The 23,639-nt window shown below is 37.5% G+C and overlaps 1 protein-coding gene across 4 annotated transcripts in view; it reads right to left on the reverse strand.

Moving 5' to 3' along the window:
* APAF1 (apoptotic peptidase activating factor 1) overlaps nucleotides 1-23,639 on the reverse strand; it is a 92,681-nt gene that overhangs the window by 6,679 nt on the left and 62,363 nt on the right. For 3 of the 4 annotated variants that reach the window (XM_034987762.1, XM_034987764.1, XM_034987763.1), the window contains 9 exons: nucleotides 22,656-22,784; nucleotides 20,068-20,193; nucleotides 17,941-18,060; nucleotides 15,899-16,015; nucleotides 13,313-13,438; nucleotides 5,667-5,786; nucleotides 5,229-5,354; nucleotides 3,431-3,556; nucleotides 1,501-1,647 (listed from right to left, as the gene is read on the reverse strand). In XM_034987762.1, the coding sequence (XP_034843653.1) occupies nucleotides 1,501-1,647; nucleotides 3,431-3,556; nucleotides 5,229-5,354; nucleotides 5,667-5,786; nucleotides 13,313-13,438; nucleotides 15,899-16,015; nucleotides 17,941-18,060; nucleotides 20,068-20,193; nucleotides 22,656-22,784 (1,137 nt within the window). Of the gene's footprint in view, nucleotides 1-1,500; nucleotides 1,648-3,430; nucleotides 3,557-5,228; nucleotides 5,355-5,666; nucleotides 5,787-13,312; nucleotides 13,439-15,898; nucleotides 16,016-17,940; nucleotides 18,061-20,067; nucleotides 20,194-22,655; nucleotides 22,785-22,944; nucleotides 23,019-23,639 lie in introns of those variants that run through there. The other variant, XR_004676096.1, reaches the window with a different exon arrangement.

The raw sequence follows: 23,639 nt of genomic DNA on the forward strand, positions 1-23,639 counted from the left end.
CTGTCTCTCATTCTCTCTCGCAAATAAATAAATAAAATCTTTAAAAAAGAAAAAAAAAAAGAAAGAAAGAAAGAAAGAAAGAAAAGTACTGTAAGATCTAATTTATTAGGGATCTATTTTAAGTGGTCAGTACAATATATAGTATCTTCGGGGGGTGGGGGGATGGGTTAGCCTGGTGATGGGTATTAAAGAGGGCATGTATTGAATGGAGCACTGGGTGTTATATGCAAACAATGAATCATGGAACACTACACCAAATAAATAAATAAATAATACTTATTTAGCTAGATGCACAGTCTTTCATAGACTAATCTTGTCCCTATACCTAATGCTATTTATCTGTACTCACTTTTAGGTATATTGACTTAATTTCTCTTTTGTTTTCTGGCTTTCTCATTTATTCTTCATATCCATAGCTTTCAGTATTTTGCCTTGCAGTCTTTATAACTGGCAGAGTCTTAAGCATGTAGGACTAATTTCCTGACCACCAATAGCACTCCCTCTTTCAGCTGGAGTTTTTGTCACTTAACACTTTATTAATAAATTTGGTGTATTGCTCCATAAAAAAAAAAATATATATATATATATATATAGTATCTTCGATCCCTTTTACCACCATTCAAAACACTCTACCTCAAGCGTCCCCATCCCTAAGAAGCCTCTGCTAACTCCATTATCTGTATGCAGACATGTCCCAGAACCCTCCTATACTTTAAAGACTATTTACTGTCTGCTTCCCCCAGACTGTAAGCCACTGGAAGGCAAAAACCAAGTCTTAACACTGCCATACAGCAGTGTCTTAGCACACGGTGGGCACTTCACACATTCTGATTGAGTGGATGGATAAATAGATGCAAGCACCAAAAAATGACCCTGAGGCACCACAACACATTCAATCCTTAGCCTCTGTGTTCTCTAACAATAAGTTTACACAAGCCACCTTACTACCTTACTATGTAACTTTAGGAAACTCACAACCGCCATGAACATCAGTTTCCTCATCTATAAACCACGGATAATGAAATTTAAGCTTCACAAAGCTGGCTAATGAGACGACGTAAGGAAAGCATTTTGTAGGCTATAAAATAAAACAGTATGTTGCTGCTGCTACTACTACTTAAGAAAGGAAATTTCATGAATAAATTTTTTTCCACAAATACATTTTTTAAAGACTTTCAACCAAGAGTTAACAATCAGTGATGTGGAAAATAAAATTAAGTTAAACACCCAACTTCCTAGTCATTCTGATCATCTAAGTAAGGGGCAGTATGAGAACTCTGGACAGAGAACATTCCTAACACTGCCATCAGAACTTCCAAGAGAGCGGAGGAAAGCAGCCTTCAAGATCTCAGTCTCATCGCTGCCAGATGAGCGGAACAGTAACTGCCCTTCCGCTCTGCTGGGTTGTAGCAGGCCCAACTGAGAAACAGGAAGCGAAAATAGCTTGGAAAGTAGGATATAGGCTGCTCTTTTCTTTCACAGTCTTTGAGGAACTCTTACCTTAAGATATCCTCCAGCAGAGACAAGCATTTTGCTATCTGGAGAAAAGCAAAGGTCAGTCACCCAGCCTCCGTGGGTAGCAGCTCCTTCTTCTACTGAAATCGGAGCGCACAAATGAAGCAGCTCACCATTTGAGACATTCCATATCTGTACAAACAGGATATACAATGCATTAACAGGGTCACCCAGAAGTTTTATATATCTATCCATCTCTTCTGGAACATATTTGGAAACCTTTCTTAAAAATATAATTACAATTCAGTGATACCTCAGGAATTTAGACTGCATTCTCTCCTGTCCAAATTTAAAAAAAACACTAATTATAATAAAAATGCATTACTAAAAAATATTTATCATTAACCATACTCCAAAAAATAAGAGAACTTAGAACTGGTCAGAATATTGTGACTTTTTTCACTTAATAAAAAGAAAATAATGGGAAAAGCAAGGAATAAACAAACAAACAAAGGCCTAACAAACTCCCTAAAAAAAAAAAAAAAAAAAAAAAAAGAAAAAAGCAAAAAAAAAAAAAACAAAAAAAGGACTAAAAACCCCAAAAAAAAAAAAAAAAAAAAAACATAGAATTCTAGTCCAGTATCTACCACTAAGAATTCTGACAGAGATCATTCAAATACCTAAAGTCATTCAAACATATTTTAAACAATAAGTCCCTACAGGGTTTTATATATATAATCTATACCCAATTACTTACAGATGCTAATGCTTCCATTTATTTCCAGTGATAATTAATATATGAATAGTACTCTAATTTCTCAAATAAATGCCCATCAGAATAGGAAAAAGAAATACAGAGGCATAAAGGCAAGGGAAAATAACCAAAATCATCATTTATAAATGTTTCTCTAGAAAATCCAAGAGAATCAAATGGAGAAACTCATTAGAAAGAATTCAGTAAGATAGCTAGATATAAGCTAGATACATATATACACACACATATATACAGCTTTCCTACATTTTGATCAGGTAGAAAAAATTTTTGTTTAATGTGTTAAAAAAAATTTTAAATAACATGCATTTAAAGAAAGAGAATTTATTTCCCCAGGGGTTTCTGAAAAATGAAATACTCCTTCATAGCCAGTAAAGGAGCATTCTCATCCAAGATGAGAACTCAGAGCAAAACCAATGTTCCCAAAGCAGTCCACTTCAGTTAACATGCATTTTTTAGTACAGAGAAGGTTGGTAACTTAGTCCTCAAGCATGAGAATCTTAATTGTCCTGGAAAGCCTATCTGATAATGCCTCCATTCCTGCAAACTGCATACTCTCTCATGAATTTTAAATCTTCCTTTGTAAAAAAGAAAAAACAAAAAAACAAGATGCTCCTCAAATATGCTGGTTACTAACGCAGCCATCCCAATGCCCAAATTTTTCCCATCAACTGCAGAATCCTTCTAATGCAACCAGAGGCAGGCAGTCCCATGAGGACAGCAATAGGCCACACTGTAAATGTGGACTATCTAATGAATATGGTTTCATTAAGAGATCTTTTCTTTCAGTGCTGAAAACAGCAGAATTTGCTGTTTATTCATTTATAACCTAGTTGACGATTTGTAAAATTATTTTCCTCAAATTCTGCCCCTATAAACAACCTTTGGTTCAGGTCCAAGAATTCCGATGAATCATTCTCAAGCTAAGAGCAGACAACCAAATGCAAATAGCTTGGGCATTTGCCCCATCGCATGCACAGACTCTAACTCATACACTTCACTCTAACTAAAATGAATTCTTTTCTGCAAAGGAGTGCAGCTGTGAATAAAACGTGCACAGGAAACAAAGCAAATGATGCCTCATCCAACCAGAACCCCAGGGCCTGTGCTTCCCAGTCACATTAACAAAGGTCCCCAACGTGAAACAAAGCATTAGCCAAAGCTACAGAAAGAGCAGTGCTTTCATGTCAGCAAACCTCCTACCCGGATTTCTCCATTGTCATCTCCAGTCGCCAACAGGGTACTGTCCACAGAGAAGACAGAGCAGCGCACACAGCCTTTGTGGCCCCTCAATTCACAAAGAGGGGAAAGAAGGTCAAAACTCCAAATCTGGAAGGCAATTAGGATTGTTTAGGAATAGGAAATACACTGAAAATAAGCACCTGCAAACCCCGCCCTGAGGGCTAGTAAGCCATAAATTCAATCACATAGAAATTCTAACATTCAACAGTTCATAAATTTTCATTAGAGGCCCAAGTTCCAACTTGCAACACTGTTTTTTTCTGACTTTCCCTTTAATTACTCAAGTTAACTTCAGCTCAAGGACCAAAATCACAGCTTCTTTAACTTTAGACTTACAAGAAAGAATAGCAAATCAGTTAAGAGCAGTCTACAGAGTGAAGCCAACTTGAGTGTGAGTCCTGGCTCCCCTACACTGCCTAGTTCCTTGTGGCCTAGCACAACCCACATAAGCTTCTCTAGCTTCAGTCTCTGCACTTGTACAATGGGACAACAGTACCTGAGGTGTGAAGATTAAATGAGATAATAGTGAAATTCCTAGCACAGGGCCTAATACACAGCCAGTGTTTTTAAAGGTTAGTCACTATACTATCCTACTATCTCAGCAGTCGTTTTTTGTTTCCAATATGTTTGGAATGCAGTTGTTTTTCTTTCCAATATTCTCCCTTGTGGTTCTGTCATCACCATCTAACAAGAATTTACTGAAATTACCATGTTCCACTCATCGTGAACTAGGAACTGATAGTACAAAGATGAATTGGATACAGTCCCTGTCCTTGAAAACTTTAATCAGGAATACAGACTTATGAATTGTTAAGTGAATAGTTATATGAAATAAATGTCTAAGAAACATGAGTAATATGTAATGGAACACTAAAGGTAGAGCAGCTCACCCTGCCTGAGGGCTAGGAAAGGGTTCACTGAAGAGCTGACATCAAATCTAGGTCTGGAAGAATGAGTCATAACGCTTCGAGGTAAAAAAGGAGAAGCCTGTGTCAAGCCAAACCACATGCACAGATGATGGAGGTAAAAGTAGCCTGGCACAGAGGGAACAATGCAGCAAAAGAGATGGTCATGGGCAAAGGAGTCTGGCTTATAAACCACCAGGTCACAGAGGTGTTTCAACTGGAGACTCAGACCACGGTAGGAAAGATAAAACTGAGGAGGCACAGACCAGAGGTGGGTCCACCAATGAAGGGGGAGAGTCTAATCTTCTGGGTGGGGACAAGGAGGAGGAGAATGAGCCAAAAAACACTGAGGAGTAATCAAGAGAGCATAAAAGACAGGATAGAGTCCCACACAATTCCAAGGTTTATAGTTTGGAAAGATGGGTAGATAATGAGGTCATTAACAAAGAGAAAAAAGAAGAGAATGGAGTAGTCAATGTCCCTAACCAGGCAGCATCATTTCACTGGAATGTGATTTTCAGAAGTATCAACTTATACCAATTACATAAACATTTACTGTGGATGTGCAATTAAATGTAAATCCTTTTCAGTGCTTTTTATCACCTATAATATGTAATATGTAATAGAAACTACATTTTATTAGTAATAGACAAAAAGTCATAAGGCAGAACAAAAGCCCTCGCGTTATTCATTTATCTATTCGACACAAACTAAATGCCAATGCCATCCTCCAAAAACTCACAAAATATGAGACAGACATGTAGACAGAAACTATTTTATACATCATTTGGACTCATAATACATAACCAATACCAAACTTTTATATGCATGCACATTTCAACTAACTGAACTACCTTTGCAGTCTTATCAGCAGATGTAGATGAAAACTTGGAAGCATCAGGAGAAATATCACAAGAAAGTACTGTATCCTGGTGACAGACAAAGTCTTTTTCTATTCTTCCAGTAATAATACTCCATACCTTCAAAAAAAATTCAGAAGTTGACACTTTTAAGAATATTTTGTATTACTGAGCATAATCATCTAGAATACATATCTATAAAACAAGAGCTTTAGCACACTGGTTGTTCTGACCTCTTTAAGTGCCCTTTAGTACAGATGCTCATAAATACACAGGAGACGTAGGTGACAGCAGTAAAAAGAAAACAGGCATGAGAAAACAAATCTAAAAATTTGAGTAGTCACTTACCATCCATCTTCTTTCAGCTTTCAAAATATAATCATTACAATATTAGAATACTTATTTAAAAAGGCAACCCGTGCTTCAGATTACCTTCACTGTTCCATCAAATGACCAGGAAAGCAGTTTTGAATTTTTCAAGAGCTTAAAGTCTTTCACTGTTTCCTGGTGGGCTTGTAGAAAGACATATTCTTCTGACTGCCAATTCCATACCTGAATATCAAAGAAATAAGTCTGTTATAACCCTCTCCTCATGATATCCCATTGGAGGAGTGTGGTAGTATGTGCTCAACTGCCTAACATCTTTTGCCCTCATGGCATTTCGGTAAAACAAAGAAGAGCACCAAGAAAGAATACAGCATTCCCATTTTATAAAGAGAAGAAAAGCTGGGATTAATTACCTTGACCAGGAGTAAAATAAAATACTTTTCCTCCTAAATAAAATTCATTTTCTTCACTTGCTTGGAGAGCAGTTAATGATAATAGAAGATAGGGAAAAGCCACAATATGCTAGTGAGCTCACCATCTGATTAAATTTTCCAGAGAAAATTATCCCTATTACATATTCAATTTCCTAAGCCCCACAAGCTAGGCCAAGACTGAAGATTCTAGTTCCACTGAAACCATTGAATCGTACTGGCCCTCCTGCCAGGGAAGGTCAGGGTGACCAGAGCAGCTTCAAACCAAGTCATGGAATTTCTAAGTTTCAGAGATCTTAGCTATTAGCTATTCCCTAATGCAATCCTCAAATTGACAAAAGAAGTGATATAGTACATTGTTTTTCACATGAAGCTCCAGGAAGAATTCCTCAGGCACAGGGGAGGAGAAGAAATTGAAATGATGGAGACAGTACATTCAAAGTAGACTTGAGGTATGGGCTGGAAGTATGATTCACAACCTGAGAAGGGCATTTCAAATAAAGGAAATGAATGCTTGAGTTAAAGCACAGCAACAGGAAAACATGTCAAGATTATGGGGACTGGTTCATAGTTCAATCTGGCTGAAATACAGGATATGTAAAAGAAACCCAGGGAAAAAAGTTTGGGAAGATATTAAAAAAAAAAAAAAAAAAAAAAAGCCCAGTGGGCCTGATGAAGCTGGGTTTCTGAGCTGTGGGAAATCAGGCAGACTGGAACAGAATTTTCTTCTACTTTTTAACATCAGGAATAAAAAGATAAAGAAAAATCAGCAACCACCACAGGTATGCACATTAGTGATATTCTGGGTCAAGTCTTTGACTGGTGAAGGTTCAACATTAGAAATGTTTTTAAGCAAACTGTAAAAGAAATGACACTTCTCTTATCCCCTTTCTTTACTCCTTTATGCTCCACACTTAGCAGCCACCCTCCCCACTGAGCCCTGGCTCTCAGATCTCTCTCTCTGTCTCCAAGTGCTCATTCACAGAAGTGGGATATTAGGAGCAGGGTATCTGTATGAGGACAAGGGGATCCTAGAAAAGGAGCTGGAAGTGAGAGGAGCTTTAAAGAGAATGAATTAGGAATTTCAGCATTTTAAGAACTCAAAGAGACATGCTGGGGGAAGGGGAAGAAACAGAGGCTTTCTGCCTCCCCATATCATATCAGAAAGGAAAGGCACTCAGTGTGACTAAACATAAAATACCCTACACCATTTCCTCTAGGAACTTTCTGGCTCTCTCCTACTTTCTGGCTTTACTGGACTAGAGAATCAGTGGCTACTATTAACAGCTCTTCCTGAGTGACCAGCACTGTCATTCCCAGCTGTGTCTGATTCAGTGTTCAATCCTGACTTAGGTTCTTACTGCTGCCCTTCACATCAAGAAGCCAGGGAGCGTTCCTGAGTCGATGGAATACAAAATTTGACAATCACTATGGGAAGATTAAGAGTAGCCTTAACAGTTTTTGTTGCAGAAGCTTTCTGATAAGGCAGTGATGACAGGACTCAAACACACTGTACTAGTGGAATCACCTTACATAACAGCTGAACTTTCACCAGCATTAGCCAAATGTATTAAGGTTGAGTTTGGGGATGTTTCTACCATTAGCTATAATTTTTGCAATATATATACACTATGGAATTTTTTCAGCGGTATAAACAGCAAAATTTAAATTTTAAAAATCCTGAAGAATCTTCTTATACCTGCGAGAGTCAATATATTCTCATACATTGGCTCAGGTGAACACGGCTATTACTTGGGCTTTATTTATCTCAAGAAAAAGGATCAAAAACTACCAAAAGTAGACCTCAATTTTCACAACTCTAGGTGCTATAAGCAGGTGAGTTGATTTTACAAATCTTGGCATTAACTTTAGTTCAGCTCAACAGATTTACTGAACTCCTATTAAATTCCAGCCAGGCATGCTGGAGATACAAAGATGAGTAAAATAAACCTCCAAAATGGTAACTATGTGATATAAGTGTAGATTTGTTAATTAACTTAATCACTGTAATTATTTCACAATGTGTACCTATCATATCAAATCATCATGTACATCTAAAACATATATACATTTTTGTCACACCTCAAAGCTGTGGGGGGGCAGGGCGGAGACAAATTTCCAATTAATTATTTACTAAAAAATTAAAACAAAAACCCAACCAGTCAATTCTTGGAAATACCCACCAAGAGTTTTTTTGTTTGTTTTTTTTTTAAGATTTTATTTATTTATTTGAGAGAGAGAATGAGAGAGAGAGAGCACACAAGAGGGGGCAGGGTCAGAGGGAGAAGCAGACTCCCTGCTGAGCAGGGAGCCCGATGCAGGACTCAATCCCGGGACTCCAGGATCATGACCTGAGCTGAAGGCAGTCGCTTAACCAACTGAGCCACCCAGGCGCCCCCTCCACCAAGAGTTTTATTACATGAATTATAGTCATTAAAACATTTTAAATGTAAGAAGTATTCTGGGTATAGCAGAAAAAAAGAATGAAACACCACTTAACTCATATTTCTAAAAATAATCTAACTCCGATCCTAAAAATATTCCTAGAAATTATTCTCCCCCTGGCTGAGAATATCTGATGTTCAAGCAGGTCATTAAACCTACGAATTTAGCTTCTGACAGAAAAACTATACAGTATACAATGTCTCAGCAGAATTCCATCAGATGTAGTTTAGTTTTACCCATTTCAAAGCCATCTGGAGAGGAAGAAAGGTGAAAATCAAGCTGAGTTTCATAGATAATACACCAGTATCATGGGAGTCTGCACTGAAACCAAATTTCATTCCAATCATACAGAACTCACAAAGATATAACATAAAAAGATTTTTTCAAAATAGTTTTTTTTTTAACATTTATTTAAGTAATCTCTCCCCTCAATGTGGGGCCTGAATTCATAACCCCAAGATCAAGAGTTGCATGCTCTTCTGAGTCAGCCAGGTGCCCTGTCTAAACAGTTTTTAATACTATAAATATTGCTACGATAGGAAATACACACACACACAGATATATTAAATAAAAGAACACACATTAACTTCTGTTGAACATATGCATTTATATCTCCTTCACTTCTAAAACCCTACTACAATGACAAAGTCAAGAGAATGGGAATGAAGACAACAAAATGTTGAAGCCTGGGACACCTGGCTGGCTCAGTCAGTTAAGCATCTGCCTTCAGCTCAGGTCATGATCCCAGGGTCCTGGGATCGAGTCCCGCATCGGGCTCCCTGCTCAGCGGGGAGCCTGCTTCTCCCCCTCTGCCAGCCATGCCCCCTGCTTGTGTTTGTGTGCACCTGTGTGTTCTCTGACAAGTAAATAAATAAAATCCTTAAAAACAAAAAAATGCTGGAGTCCAAAAAGCAGAATGGTAAATGACTTAACAGACCAAGAAAATAGAATCCTAAAAGCATTATAGAAAGACAAAAGCAACAAAACTGACACTAGAGAACTCACTAAATGCTCAGAAACTGAGGTCACTGAGGACATCAGAGGTGGGAGTGAGGGTGAGGCGAAGACTCGAACTATTAGGAATTATGGGAAGATGGCAACCATGCAGGCATAGTTTTTTTTAATCTCCCTGAAGCCTCTATTAAAAGCAGACAAAGAAATTAAAATAGCAAAACCAAAAACGCACAGACAACAAGACCATGTTGTTGATACTGATGAAGTATCCCCACAAACCCCAAGATACAACTGAGTAGGGACAAACTGAGAGCTGCAAGACTTGCATCCCAGTATCTATATGGGAAGAAGCAGAGAACAGCATGGAGAGTCTGACAGAACTAAAAACAAGAGAATTCCAAAACAGCCAAGTGACATTCACTGGGAAGTGCGGTGGACCAACGGGAGAGCAGCAACAGACTCGGAGTCAAAGCAACTACAGTACAGTCTGGAAGGGCTAGACCAGTCTGGGACCTATGAACTCTCAAAATTAACCAGAACAATCCTGTAATAATGAGCAGAAACTGCTGGGAATAAAATCCAAATTGAGTAGAACAGGCTAATGGCAGCAAAGGAAAGAGAAGGTCTAAATAAAAATAAAAGAAGGAAACAGGGCAAAGCAATATCATAAGAACAAGGCCGTATTTTAATGCTCTCTGAAAACAGAAGGAGGAACTGGAGAGCTACAAAGCTAGAAATGTTGGCCTTTCCCACTCCAAGGAGTTCAAGAAAACTAATATTGTGTGAAAAAGGAAAGACCAGTCAATGAATACAAAGTTACTATGAGAAAAGAGTAAAGTGCAGAAAATGTTCCTCCAAACAATGAGAGCAAACCAGAAAGAAGACTGAATTAAAGGGCACCAACACAACTGAGGAAAGAATTACAGTTTTGAGAATAGGGGGTCAAATGAAGGTTTACACACTAAAAAAGGAGACACTGGGGCACCTGGGTGGTTCAGCCATTTAGCCTCTGCCTTCGGCTCAGGTCATGACCCCAGGATCCTGGGATCGAGCCCCGCATCGGGCTCCTTGCTCAGCGGGTGAAACCGGCTTCTCCCTCTCCCACTTTCCCTGCTTGTGTTCCCTCTCTTGCTGTGTCTCTGTCAAATAAATAAAATCTTTAAAAAAATAAAAAATAAAATTAAAAAATAAAATAAATAAATAAGGAGACACTACACCTATCCTTAGTTCTCTTCCCCACTTAGCTCTAAGAACCTGTCAGCCAGATTTATAACCTCCTGGCAGAAAGACCAGAAGATTCCTCTCTAGGAATCTGACAAGACCAGGACAAAAGACCTAAAGATACTGACAGCAAAGATTCCCCATCCAGATCGTTTTCCAGAAAAGGTCTCAGTAAACACACAGAGCTTTCAATCAGCCTTCTAGTGTCCACACTAAAAGTGATCACCACACAGCTGAGGAAGACCTTTAAAACAAGAGGCCAAAACAACCACACAGAAAAAAACACCTTGGAAGAAATAGCAACTATGCATGAAAATTACATTTTGAGGAAAAAATTATTTATATATAATTTATATATTATTTTTATATCCATCCATTCTCAGAGAAGATATCACATCCATGAAACAAGAACACAATGTTCTTCAAAAGGAATAAGAATGGGGGGGCACCTGGGTGGCTCAGTCGTTAAGCATCTGCCTTTGGCTCAGGTCATGATCCCCGCATCTGGTTCTCTGCTCAGCGGGAAGCCTGCTTCTCTCTCTCCCACTCCCCCGCTTGTGTTCCTGCTCTCGCTATCTCTCTCTCTGTCAAATGAATAAATAAAAATCTTAAAAAAAAAAAAAAGGAATATGAATGGACTCTTCAGCATTAAAAATAGTAGAAATGAGGGCCGCCCGGGTGTCTCAGTTGGTTAAGTGTCCAACCCTTGATTTTGACTGAGGTCATGATCTCAGGATTGTGGGATCGAGCCCTGTGTCGGGCTCTGCACTGAGTGTGGAGCCTGCTTAAAATTCTCTCTCTCCCTCTCCTTCTGCAGTTTGCGTACTCTCTCAATAAATACATACATACATATATACATAAATAAATGGTAGAATGAAAAGCTCCATGAAAGGGCTGGAAGAGAAAGCTGAAGAAAACTCCCAGAAAATAGAGCACAGCTTAAAATGATGAAATGTTGGAGCGCCTGGGTGGCTCAGCTGTTAAGTGTCTGCCTTTGGCTCAGGTCATGGTTCCAGGGTCCTGGGATCAAGCCCCACATCAGGCTCCCTGCTCGGCGGGAAGCCTGCTTCTCCCTCTTCCACTCCCCCTGCTTGTGTTCCCTCTCTCGCTGTCTCTCTCTCTGTCAAATAAATAAATAAAATCTTTAAAAATATATAAATAAATAAATAAAAATAAAATTATGAAATGTAGAAAAAGGAAATTACATGAAAAGTCCAGGAGATCCAATATCTGAATAATGGTTTTTACAGAAAAAGAAAGCATACTGGGATGGAGAGGGAGCAAAGAAAAAAATTCAAGTTTATTTGAATTGAAAAATGTTATGTTTCCAAACTGAGAAGGGATCATGAATGTCTAAAACAATGGATAAAACAAATACACACCAAGATACAACATCATGAAATTTCAAAATTCTAGGAATAAAGAGAAGATCCTAAAATCTTCCAGAGAAAAAGACTAGGAATCAGAATGGCTTCAGACTTCTCAATATGAGCTTTGGAACCCTGGGAGAAAATGGAACAAAGTCTTCAAAGTTTTAGGGTAAAATAATTGCAAACCACATCCAGTCAAGGGTAGAACTGTCCTAAACTGCATTAAGGCAGAAAACACATTCATAGTATACTTAGTCTACTTAGTTATAATGACACTAATGACCTCAACAAAATTTTATTATAATTGTATTAGGATAATGGGATTGATAAAAGGGTGTGTGCATATGTCAAAGGTAACACAGGTGGGAAAAGAAAAAAAGCTAAATTTTCATCTTAATATGTTCATCTTAATTTGTAGTAAATTTTCAAACATAGAAATTAGTAACATTATAAGCATGGGATATGGGGGCATGAAGGTAAATATCAAAAGAAATATCTAGAAGCTAAAAGAGGTGCTTCTGGAGAATGAGTAATGGGGGGGGTCTATTTTCCATAATGAGCTTTGTAATACTACCTAAGTTTTAAAAGTATGTGCATTGGAACTTTGATAAAAACAAAGTTAATTTTTCAAGAACATATAGTAGGCTTAATGCCTCTATATCCATAATCCTTCATTATGACAAACTATTCTTTTTTCACAGATTTCATCCCTATAATTAACATCTTATCCTTAAAAGAATAAAATTATTTCAATCAGCGGGGCCCCTGGGTGTCTCAGTCGGTTAAGCATCCGACTCTTGATTTTGGCTCAGGTCATGATCTCAGGATCATGAGATCAAGCACTGAGATGGGCTCTGTGCTCAGTGTGGAGCCTGCTTGGGATTCTCTCTCTCCCACCCCTTTTGCCCCTCCCCTGCTAGCATGCATGCACTCTCGCTCTCTCTTAAAAAAAAAAAAATTATTTCAATCAGATTTTACTACTATCAAGAAAAGTAAAGAGAAATCATATAAATTTGGCAAAAAAAGTATATTTACTGATACAAATCCAAATACCAAGGCAGGCAGGGGAACTCAAATGATTCCTTGATCTTCAAAATAAACAACCTTCCAGTAGAGGGTTTGTTCACAAGTCAAATTGTCTGCCTCACCCACAGAAAAATATGAAACATGTATGGGTTTCATCTAAATCTATGTGCATAATCTGAATGTATGGCCAAAGTAATAGGATCTTAAAGAAATGTTTAAAATGCACACCAGATTTGAGCCACAACCAAAGTGTTCCTTGCTAGAGTCAGCATTACAGATGTTGGAAGTTAATCCTTCCCCTCACCTGAATTGAAGAATCATCAGAGCTTGAAATAAGAGTCTTCCCATCATCTGTGAACTGGATGTGCCGCACAGTTTTCTTGTGCCCAATCCTGGATTGGAAGATTCTGTTGTTTAGGAGCTCTAAAATCTTCAAAATAGAAAAGCACAGAAAATTAGTACCAAGAAATTCAGCAACACCCAGGCATTACACCCCAAAGACATTAAATTAAAATTAGACTACAGAAGGGTATAAAATTTTCATCTCATAGTGCTTTCATTTTAATTAAAGACACACAAATGAATGGTACATACATACACACAAGTGTATGCACACACACACACATACACACGCTAAAATAAAACACTCACTGGAATGACCAGATAGCAGTAGGAACCAGTGGTCCTTCTGAGAACTCAACTACCCAATTCATCAAACAAGTGGCAGCCTGGACTCAGCCTCCAAAAAGGAAATGACATTTAAGATGGATGAGAGAGAAGAAAGAAAAAAATTCTGGATGAGAGACAAGGCAAGTTCTTTATAAAACAACACAGACAAGGAAAGATAGGGGGTAATGAGGGAAACAGGTAACAGAAAAGAAGATATGAATAGGCTGGGGAGGTACACTGAGAATACTTATAAGGGCTAAAGACTAATATGCCAGGGGGGCGGAGTGCCTGGGTGGCTCAGTTGTTAAGCATCTGCCTTCAGCTCAGATCATGATCCCAGCGTCCTGGGATCAAGCCCCACATCGGGCTCCCTGCTCCGCAGGAAGCCTGTTTCTCCCTCTCCCCCTCCCCCTGCTTGTGTTCCCTCTCTCGCCGTGTCTCTTTCTGTCAAATACGTACATATATAAATAAATAAATTAATTAATTAAATAAAGACTAATATGCCAAATGCAGAGATTAAGAAAGTGGTAACAGAACTCAAAAACTAATGACTATGTCAAAAAGGCTTTCAAGTGAACTCACCAAAACAAAACAAAAAAAGTTCTTTTGCCCAAATTAAATGTACTCAAGGAAGCCTAAGGAAAATACAAATGATGCTAAAATAGGACATTGTAGAAATTCAAACCTAACCTGCATGTCTAATAAAAGGCCCTTTAGAAAGCAAAGGGAAATGAGTGAGAGCCTTCCGCATTGAGCAGGACAATCTTACAACTGCTACAGGGCAAAGGCAGGCTAGCATCCTAGTTGAGCACAGTGGCTCAGAGACCCAGGGTTTGATTTGTAGCTCTGCCACTTACTGACTTAATGAAAGTTGTGGAAACTAGGAGTTTAGACATCTGTAAAACAGGAGTAACAACATCTAACATCCAGGGTGTTAAAATAATTCCATGAGAGAAACTGATAAACACCCAAAAATGGTAGCTGTCATTATTTGATACGAGGCCCAACCACATGAAAATGCCATTTTACAGATTATACAGAGTCAAATACTGGTAATCTCATATGATTCATTTATATAGTATTTATATCATTTGATGACTTTGAGGAGGACAGGGATATGGATGAGGCACATGTGTGTTTTGTGAATTATTTCCTTAAACTATCTGTATGGCCCATTTCAAAACAGTAAAAACAAAAAGAATGTAGACCTGTTTTGGCAACAAGGTAAAAAGAAAAGGGGGAAGCAAAGATCCTTTAAGAATCAATAATAATATACACCAGTTTGAGAGATGAGATTGAGAGGGAAGACTAAGGTTCACTCGTAAATGTATAACCATCCCTTGCTTTAAAAAATCCACAATATACTTTTCTTCAGAACAGCACCCAACTTCACAATTTTTCACAATGAAAATAACAAAAAACACAAAACCTTAACTCTGAACCCATGCCACAACGCCCAAATATATAATAACATTGACATCACCTTCTAAATGCTTCCTTCTTCACTTTGTGTATAAACATATAGTCTCCTCTTTGTGGAGCAATATAGACTAGAGAATATTTGTGTATTTCCTTGTAAAGTAAATGTGGCTAGTGCCACAATTAATAAATTAAGAAATAATTCCAAAAAGTTTGGGTGAGAAAAAGTGAGAGAAGGAACCAACGTTCTTTGAAAAACTATTGTACAGCTAAAAACAAAGTGCTTTTGTGATAAAATCATTTTTATTACATTGTTAACATTTATTTGGTCTTCTTTAATAAGTTAAGGATTTCAAGTGGTAAAAAGGTATACTTCTAATACCAAAAGTAGAACAGAAAGGGTTGGTGAAACAGGTAAGCATAAGGCAATCCTGCACAGACATTCCCAATGAACCTTATCAGTACCAAAATGGAAACTTACACCAAAGGCTAGGGAGAGAAAATAGTGCTCTTTGCACAGATAGCTAAATCTCTGAGAGTGTTTGATACACTTGGAGAACAGCAAAACAACTAGGTAGAGAATAAGAACACAAAAAGACAAAAAGTCTGAGCAACAGTAGTAAAGGCAATTTGAAAAATATACCACCAACAGGACTGTAAGATTAATTTTAGTCTAACAGAAGAATGACTAATATACCACAGAAAGATTTCTTTAGTATAAGCTAAAATACCAGACAACATAATTAATTTTAAATAAATAACTCTTCTGCACAGAAGGACTCTGAAGACTAGAATGGAATACCTCAATGGCTCCATCTTCACCTCCAAATGCAATGTACTGAAGATGTGGACTTAGGCAACAGCAACTAACTTGAGCTTCAGTCAGATAATCAATCTGACCTGTTTTGCCATTAATGAGCTAATGAAAAATAAGGCACAATCAGTTATTAGGCTACAAGAGCAATTTCTGTTCTTTAGAACAGACTTCAATTGAAAAAATGAAATGAAACAGAAAATAACCAACAAGAGCTCCCAGGGGAACAACAAAGCCCTATCTTAGTCTCAGAGCTGCATTTAGCACTTCACGCCTTCATTTCATTTCACTTTTGTGGTTCAAATACATTTTCATAAAATAAAATGAGCTTTAAAAGGTTTAAAAAGCAGCTACTGTGCCCACCACCTGAGACACATCTGTCTGATTTATAATCCCACAGCTAGCTCCGCACCCAGTTTTCCATTTCTTCACAAAGCCCATTTTAATAGGGCTATCGTTTGTTAAAGTACACTTTTCGGATATTTTTCAAGGGGGCTAGTGAAACGGGACTGAGGATACATAAAAAGCCATATTCAAATAAAAATGGGTTTTATATCCTCTAAATCGCTCACAAAACAGTATAAATTAAAATTCTTTATCTTTTTGAGTGGGGGAGAAGGGAGTTCTGGGGAAGAACCCATAAGCATAATTTGGGTGACTGGACTTATAATGCTTAAACTAAGATTACCTAATTTCATAATATGTACCAATGCTAATAATTATTTTTTTACGTTTCATTAGTAAAGTTGTCTCATCACCCGATTAAAACATGTGACCCAGGAAACTACATCTCAAGCTTAAATCAATTGTCAGCTACCTCTCTCTGTTACAATCTAAAAGTCTTAAATCATTTTTCAACATGAAATAAGAAGTCATATCTGTTTCAGGTACAAAGATTATAGGGTATCAATCAAGGTACGCTTTATTTTACAATATCTTACCCAGCAGATTCTTATCTATTAGACATTCAAAATGAAGACTGAACTGCTAAAAGCGGAATTTATCTTCTTTCTCTCAAAAATCAATTTCCATATTTTCCTAAGTAGTGACTAAAAAATGTTTTGTTCACTTAAATGGAACTATTGTCAAGTTTATAACTATCCCCTAAACTCTCCCACAATCATTGATATAGAATGACACTTTTATAGTCAGAAGACTTCTTTTTGAAGTCTCACAGTTACAACAACTATTAAAGAAAGGTTGCACAAATTTAATAAAGGTAATACAAGCATGAGGACACTGAACTTGACAAGAAAGCTGCAATGAAAAATATCCCAAGTCTGCTAAAAATCAGTAACAAGGCATTAACATTCAATTCCATATCCCAATTCATCCCAGAAACACAGGGCATTAGGAGCTCGACATCAACATACTAAAGACGATAGTACAACGTGTAAAATACAGAACAAGGGGTGTCTCACACCTTGACTCTGACCCCTGACAGTAGACAAGGAGAAATAACCACATGCCATAGACCGTTTACTTCCACATATCTGTCTCCAGAATTTGGATTCCACCTTCACCCTATAACCAGGTCAGACTGCTGAACATAGAAAGGACCTTACAGGTGAAGAAAGTGAGGCTCAGAGAAGTGTACAATTTACTCAAACATCATATAAAACGAGCTGACAGTAAAACTTAAGCTGTACCTGTACCTCCTGAGTGAACAGACACTGTTCTTTCCACCACATCAAGCTGAGCTTTACAGCTTTAGAGCTTGTTAAGCTTTGTCCTGCCCTCAGTCTGTCTCAAGTTCTCCTCCTGGACTCTATGCAAATCAAGGAATGTGATCATAGATACCAACAGGAGAGGAATGAAGTGAGACAAGGTATCACTTTTTTTTACTTCTAAATACAAGCATATTTGGACCTCAGCTCAAAACCCACATATTTATTCAACTGATGCCTACTGAGCACCTGTTAGATACTACACAATTATGCCTGATCCCAAGTTCAAAACCAAACAAGAAAAATGTGAATGGTGAGTTCAATCAAAACAATTTTTCCCATTGTTTTCTAAAAAATACTCACCTGCAGACGTTTTATATTGTCAACTGCAAGAACCGTCACTTCATTTTCTTGAAACACAACATCTATTTCTTGCTTTAACACAATAGCAGAATTCTTACATACTTTTTTTGTCTCCCAGAGCTAATTAAGAGATTAAAAAAACTAAAATAAGATAACCATATCCTGAAATATGTAAAGAGAAGGCTTAGAGTCTTAAAGCAAGATACAAAACATGCTTCATACTCAAAATACCTATGATGCTAAAAATTTTCAATTATTAGATTATAATTCAACAACAAATATTTGTTAATTACATGCTATAATGAGTAGTAGTTAGTATTAAGAGTAATGGGTGCTAGAGCCAAAATGCCCAAGTATGAACTCTAGTTCCACCTAAAGTTGTGACTTTGGGCAGGTTACTTAACCCAGTGTTATTCAAAGTAAGAACTCCTACTAGTCCTCAAACTGTCTGATGCCAAGATAAGGAGTCTGTACCAGAATGTAAATCAACTATATCACTAACAAACTATAAGCCGTATGCTTAGTGATATGATTCATCTTTTTTTAACAAGACTTTCTTGATGAAGGAAGCAGTGAGATGAATTACATTCTGGTTCATTTATTGAGACTGGCACTTTAAGCAGAAGTGACATAACCTTCCTGTGACTGTTTCCTCAGCTGCCAAAAGGACTGCTGTGAGAATTAGAAAACATAAGTACAGTACTTCACACAATGTCTAGCATACAGTAAACACTAAAAAAAACTGTAGTTACATTGTGTATAAAACACTATATTAGATGCCACAGGGATAAACTCGGGTCCCTGGCCTCACAGACCTTACAATTGAAGACATGTGAACAAGCTGGAGGAGCAGTGGAGTACTGAAGGTGAGAAGTAAAGAAATCTGTACTTAAATTCAAAGTAGAATTTGGTAAGTACCATAAGAAAAGGACACAGAGTTATATGACATTAAAGAAGAAAGACATTCCCCCAAATGGAATATTAGGAAGAGCTTTGCAGAAGACTTGGGGGAACTTGTAGGATTGTTAACATTTCAACAAGAAGAGAGACAGGGAAACAGGGTATTCCAAACATAAGAGACCACATAAGCAAAAGAAGCAGGGAACTACAGGGTATTGGGAAAATGTGAGCAGTCCATTGTAGGCTACCTGTAGGAATAAACCAAAAGAAAGACTGAAGCCAGAATGAGGCCATACTGTGGAGAAGTTCAGTGTAAATTTAGGAGTACCTACTTATTTTTAGTAGACAAGGGAACCCTATCTGTTTTTGAGCAAAAACGACATGACTATATTGTACACGAAGACAATATCTTAGAAGCAGCATGTAGAAAACCAAAAAAGAAAAGACTGTGGCAAAGACTAATACATTAAGAGAGGGAACATGCTGAGGTGCCTAGCTGGCTTAGTCAGTACAGTGTGTGGCTCTGGATCTCTGGACTGTGAGTTCGAGCCCCATGTTGGGCGCAGAGATTACTTAAAAATAATAAAATCTTAAAAAAAAGAGAGAGAGAGGCAACATGTAATGAGCACCTAAACTTGAAATGAAAAAGTAGAAATAGGGGCACCTGGTGGCTCAGTTGGTTAAGTGTCTGACTCTTGATTTCAGCTCAGGTCATGCTCTCAGGGTTGCGAGATGGGCTTGCAATGGACTTGCACTGGGCGTGGAGGCTGCTTAAGAGTCTCTCTCTTCCTCTCCCTCTTTTCTTCCCCGCCCCCTACCTCTCTCTCTCTCCCCCCTCTTAAATAAATAAATAAATAAATAAATAGTAGAAATAAATGACAGAAAATGGAAAGGCAGAATCCATTACAATTGGCAAGTAATTAGATATGGAAATTTAAAGTGGAGAAAAGAGTCAAAAATTAAGTCAATATATTACCTAGTAAATATTTAAATTAACCAAAATACAGTTTAATCATTGTACTTCTCTAGCACCTGGCTCGTGGTAATACTCAGTGAACATGTATGGGATGAATGAGACTGTTATAGTCCATATAACAGCACTTTTCAAGGATAAATATTAATCTAGTAGTTTCTTGTTTTAATTCCCCCAATACTGCTCATCAATTTCTTAGTTTGTTAGATGTAGACATCAACAAATGTCTAAATGAAAATCTTAATATTTCTCACCCTGATTGTCTGGTCATCAGAAGATGTCAAAAATGATGATCCATCAGGAGAAAACATCACACAATGAACCCAACTTAAATGTCCTCTGCAATCAGCCACTTTTAAATACGAATCCATATTCCACAACTACAGAATAAACATAGCATACAGGAAATCACATTCTTAAGCATTTTGAACATATCAAGAATATTAAAAATAGCAAAAGTAAACCAGTAATTTCACTTCTATGAATATAGGCCAAAAACAAGCTAGCAAAAATACAGAATGACTTGTGCAAAAGATTATTCATTGCATCTTATCTTTAATATCAAAAGAACTAGAAACAACCCAAATGACCATCAACAGGGAACTGACTGAATAAACTACATAATGGAATATTATGTAACTGTAAAAACACCCAGATAATGACTAGTCACTGGGATATATTGTTTACAGAAAATAAGCAAAGAGCATATATATTTCTACAGAAGAGTATAAAAGGGCGCCTGGGTGGCTCAGCCGGTTAAGCATCTACCTTGGCTAAGGTCATGATCCCAGGGTCCTGGGATCGAGTCCCGCATCAGGCTTCCTGCTCAGCAGACAGCCTGCTTCTCCTTCTGCCTACCGCTCCCCCTGCTTGTGCTGTCTCTGTCTCTCTCTCTGACAAATAAAAAAAAAAATCTTAAAAAAATAAAAATAAAACTTTTTTAAAAAAAGCTTTGATTTAGAATCATGCAAACATTTAATTTTTTTTAAATAAAAAAAATAGACTATTTTCCACTGTCATCTAATCCTTGTTTCAACAAATGGCAAAACCCTACAATAAATGAATATGCTAATTGTACAGGTACACATTTCTGTTATTCATGCTTATTACGAATTGTCAATGTCTGCCACCCTGGCTGTATTTTGTCCCTGCTGTAAATTACTCAAATATATTCCAGTCTAATGAAGTACCATATGTGCCTGAGTTCCTCTCATTACACTCTGAATGACAGACCTACTTTATGATTTCAGAACAAGCATGGAGAAAACAAGTACTTCATCACATGCCCAGTGGTTTTCAATCAGTGAGTTCTATGGTTATAAATTAATTGTATGACATTTTCTTTGCCTTATTGCTAGAGTCCAAGTTCCTGTGGACACATAGAGCTAAAAGCCAGAAATGAAAGTGGTTCTATAACTAAAAAATCTCCCTTGAAAATCCTTCCCTTTTTCCTTCTTGTTCTTTCCCATCATTTCTCAGAGCCCCCAAAACCAGGTCCCTATTTTAAGAAAAAAGACAATGTTTCCTGGAGCTTTCTAATAGCATAGGGTCGGGATTGTAGAAGTGACAGGAAAGGCTGAAAGAAGAGTTCTTCCTCCACTAGGAGGAGCACTAGGGGAGAAGCAACAATCCTTAAAATCCTGACAAAAACCCAGAAAGAGGAAATTTCCAACATCTGCCTTGAGGATCTATAGATAAGATCTCCTACCACATCTGAAACTTTCAAATCAAGGACTCCCCTGAAGAGAACACTGCCCACAGCACTCTACTTCTTCCCACCATTTCAAACAGGACTGGAGCTTGTTCACACTTAATGCCTATGCTTCCGATGGGTAGATTCTTGGCAGGGAAGTTCTTCAGTGTTAGTTGCACTGTACTTGCTTCTGTACTTGTAATTAAGTAGAGATTACAGAGCACACCCACTCTCATCTTATCTCCATGCTGACGGACTACATCTCAGAAACTCTCCCCCAACAGCTCTGCAGTAAGGAACAAAGTTGTCAAACTCGCTAAAAATTGCTGAAATAAGCACGGAACACTAAAGAAGTGCTTGCGGTAGTCAAGCTTCCTTTGAGGAGAGCCTGTGAACCAAGTTGATTTCTCTATTTTCCAGATAAAGGCCCATACCCACCTTCTTGGACTGTCACCACAAGGAACTTCAAACTACCTGATGGTAAGACCCACTCAAGGAATAAGTAGTAATAAAGCTTGGAAAAACTAATCCATCTTTGGGGAAAAAAACCCATCAGTTCACTGCTTTTTGAAAAAACTTAATATAGCCATTCACTGGGTGAAATTCTTCCAGGACCAGTCAGGTATAGATTCTGAATATAAAATCTATCAGGTAAGTACAAAATTATAAATATTAACAGGCAATTTTTAAGAGTCATTTTACTCATTAGTGCTCACCAATGAACATCCTAGGTTAACCAATTCTAAATTAACTTTTGTCTTCTTCTCAGTGATCTAAGAAATCTGAACTGGACTCATCTCTCATCCTTTCTTTTACAGAAGATCCTGTCTTTCATATTGTTTAAGAGATGCCATGTTTCTGCCTAGGAAACCAGTGTTCATTCCACTGTTTCCCCAGACCTTGGCACATGCTAGGCATTCAACAAATACTTGCTGAAAGATACTGTCATTCCTTGTCATACTATCAAATCAAATCTTCAATCACTGCTAAAGTAGTAAGGCTGGCTATATAGTTTAATATCCTAAAGCTATAGGTCATTATGCTGTGAAGAAAATGCTCTACTATTTCTCAAACATTCTCAGTAGTTAATGGTTTAAGTAGCCCATTCTTGGCAGAGGTACAACCTCACAGAGTAAGTGAACTACTCACCTCCACACAGCACTGGGACAAAGCCACCACTGCCAAATGATTTTGCGGGGAGAAGTCACAATACTGGATGGTGCTGTGATGGCCTGTAGGGATTTCTGCCAATAAGCCACTGGTATGAATGTCAAAAAGCTGTCAACATAAAATAGGTATCTATGAAAGTAAAATACTTTTAAAAATAAGCTATACTCAAAATGAATCTAAATTTTTTAAGTCCTGAAAAAATACAATTACTGATAACTGGCATAACTACTGACAGTCATAAATAAGATATAAATCAATATACACATACTTTTAAAATATTGCTCATCTTGAAACATGTTTCCTATAAAGAAAAATTTATCACGGATGATCTCTCAAGCTGGCCTAGGAAGAAATAAAACCTTTGTGAATAAATGAATGGACTAGCCAAATTAACATACAGAGCAGTTCTCCTGAATGCTTGTTTATTCAAAAGAGGAAAATGGATATTCATAAATGAAGATAATCAAAATAATACAGAGCAGAGGCTTGCTAAAATGAAATTAGCTCAACTATTTCTATTTCTCTTCAGAGCTATCAAATTACTCCATTATGATCATTTTCCCATTTTTGAACCAAAAAAAGCTATTTTCGAATAATGCAAGCTTCATTTCAACTTTTGAAAGATTTTTAAATGTTGAATATATTCTTCTGAAGTTTTTGCCAAATGATAAAAACATATATGTAGCATTGTGATTTAAGACCAAGGCATCGTACAAGATAAAAAAACAAAGCTTCCAGTGGAAGCCATGAACATGTATTGTGAATGCAGAGCCCTTCAAGCACACAGATGGTAAGCAGCACAGCATCAGGAGCCAAGAACAAAAGACAGGAAACCATACTTACAATGCTTCCCAGGACAGGTCATTCTTAAAAATTAATGGTGGAGAGTGACAGAGGAAATTAGCAAGTACGGAATAGGCAGCTGTCTTAATTATTGGGTGGTAAAAAGTAAAGACCTAACAA

This window comes from Mirounga leonina, unplaced genomic scaffold (genome assembly GCF_011800145.1).
Source record: "Mirounga leonina isolate KUSES-001 unplaced genomic scaffold, KU_Mleo_1.0 Mir_418, whole genome shotgun sequence".
Lineage (NCBI taxonomy): Eukaryota > Metazoa > Chordata > Mammalia > Carnivora > Phocidae > Mirounga > Mirounga leonina.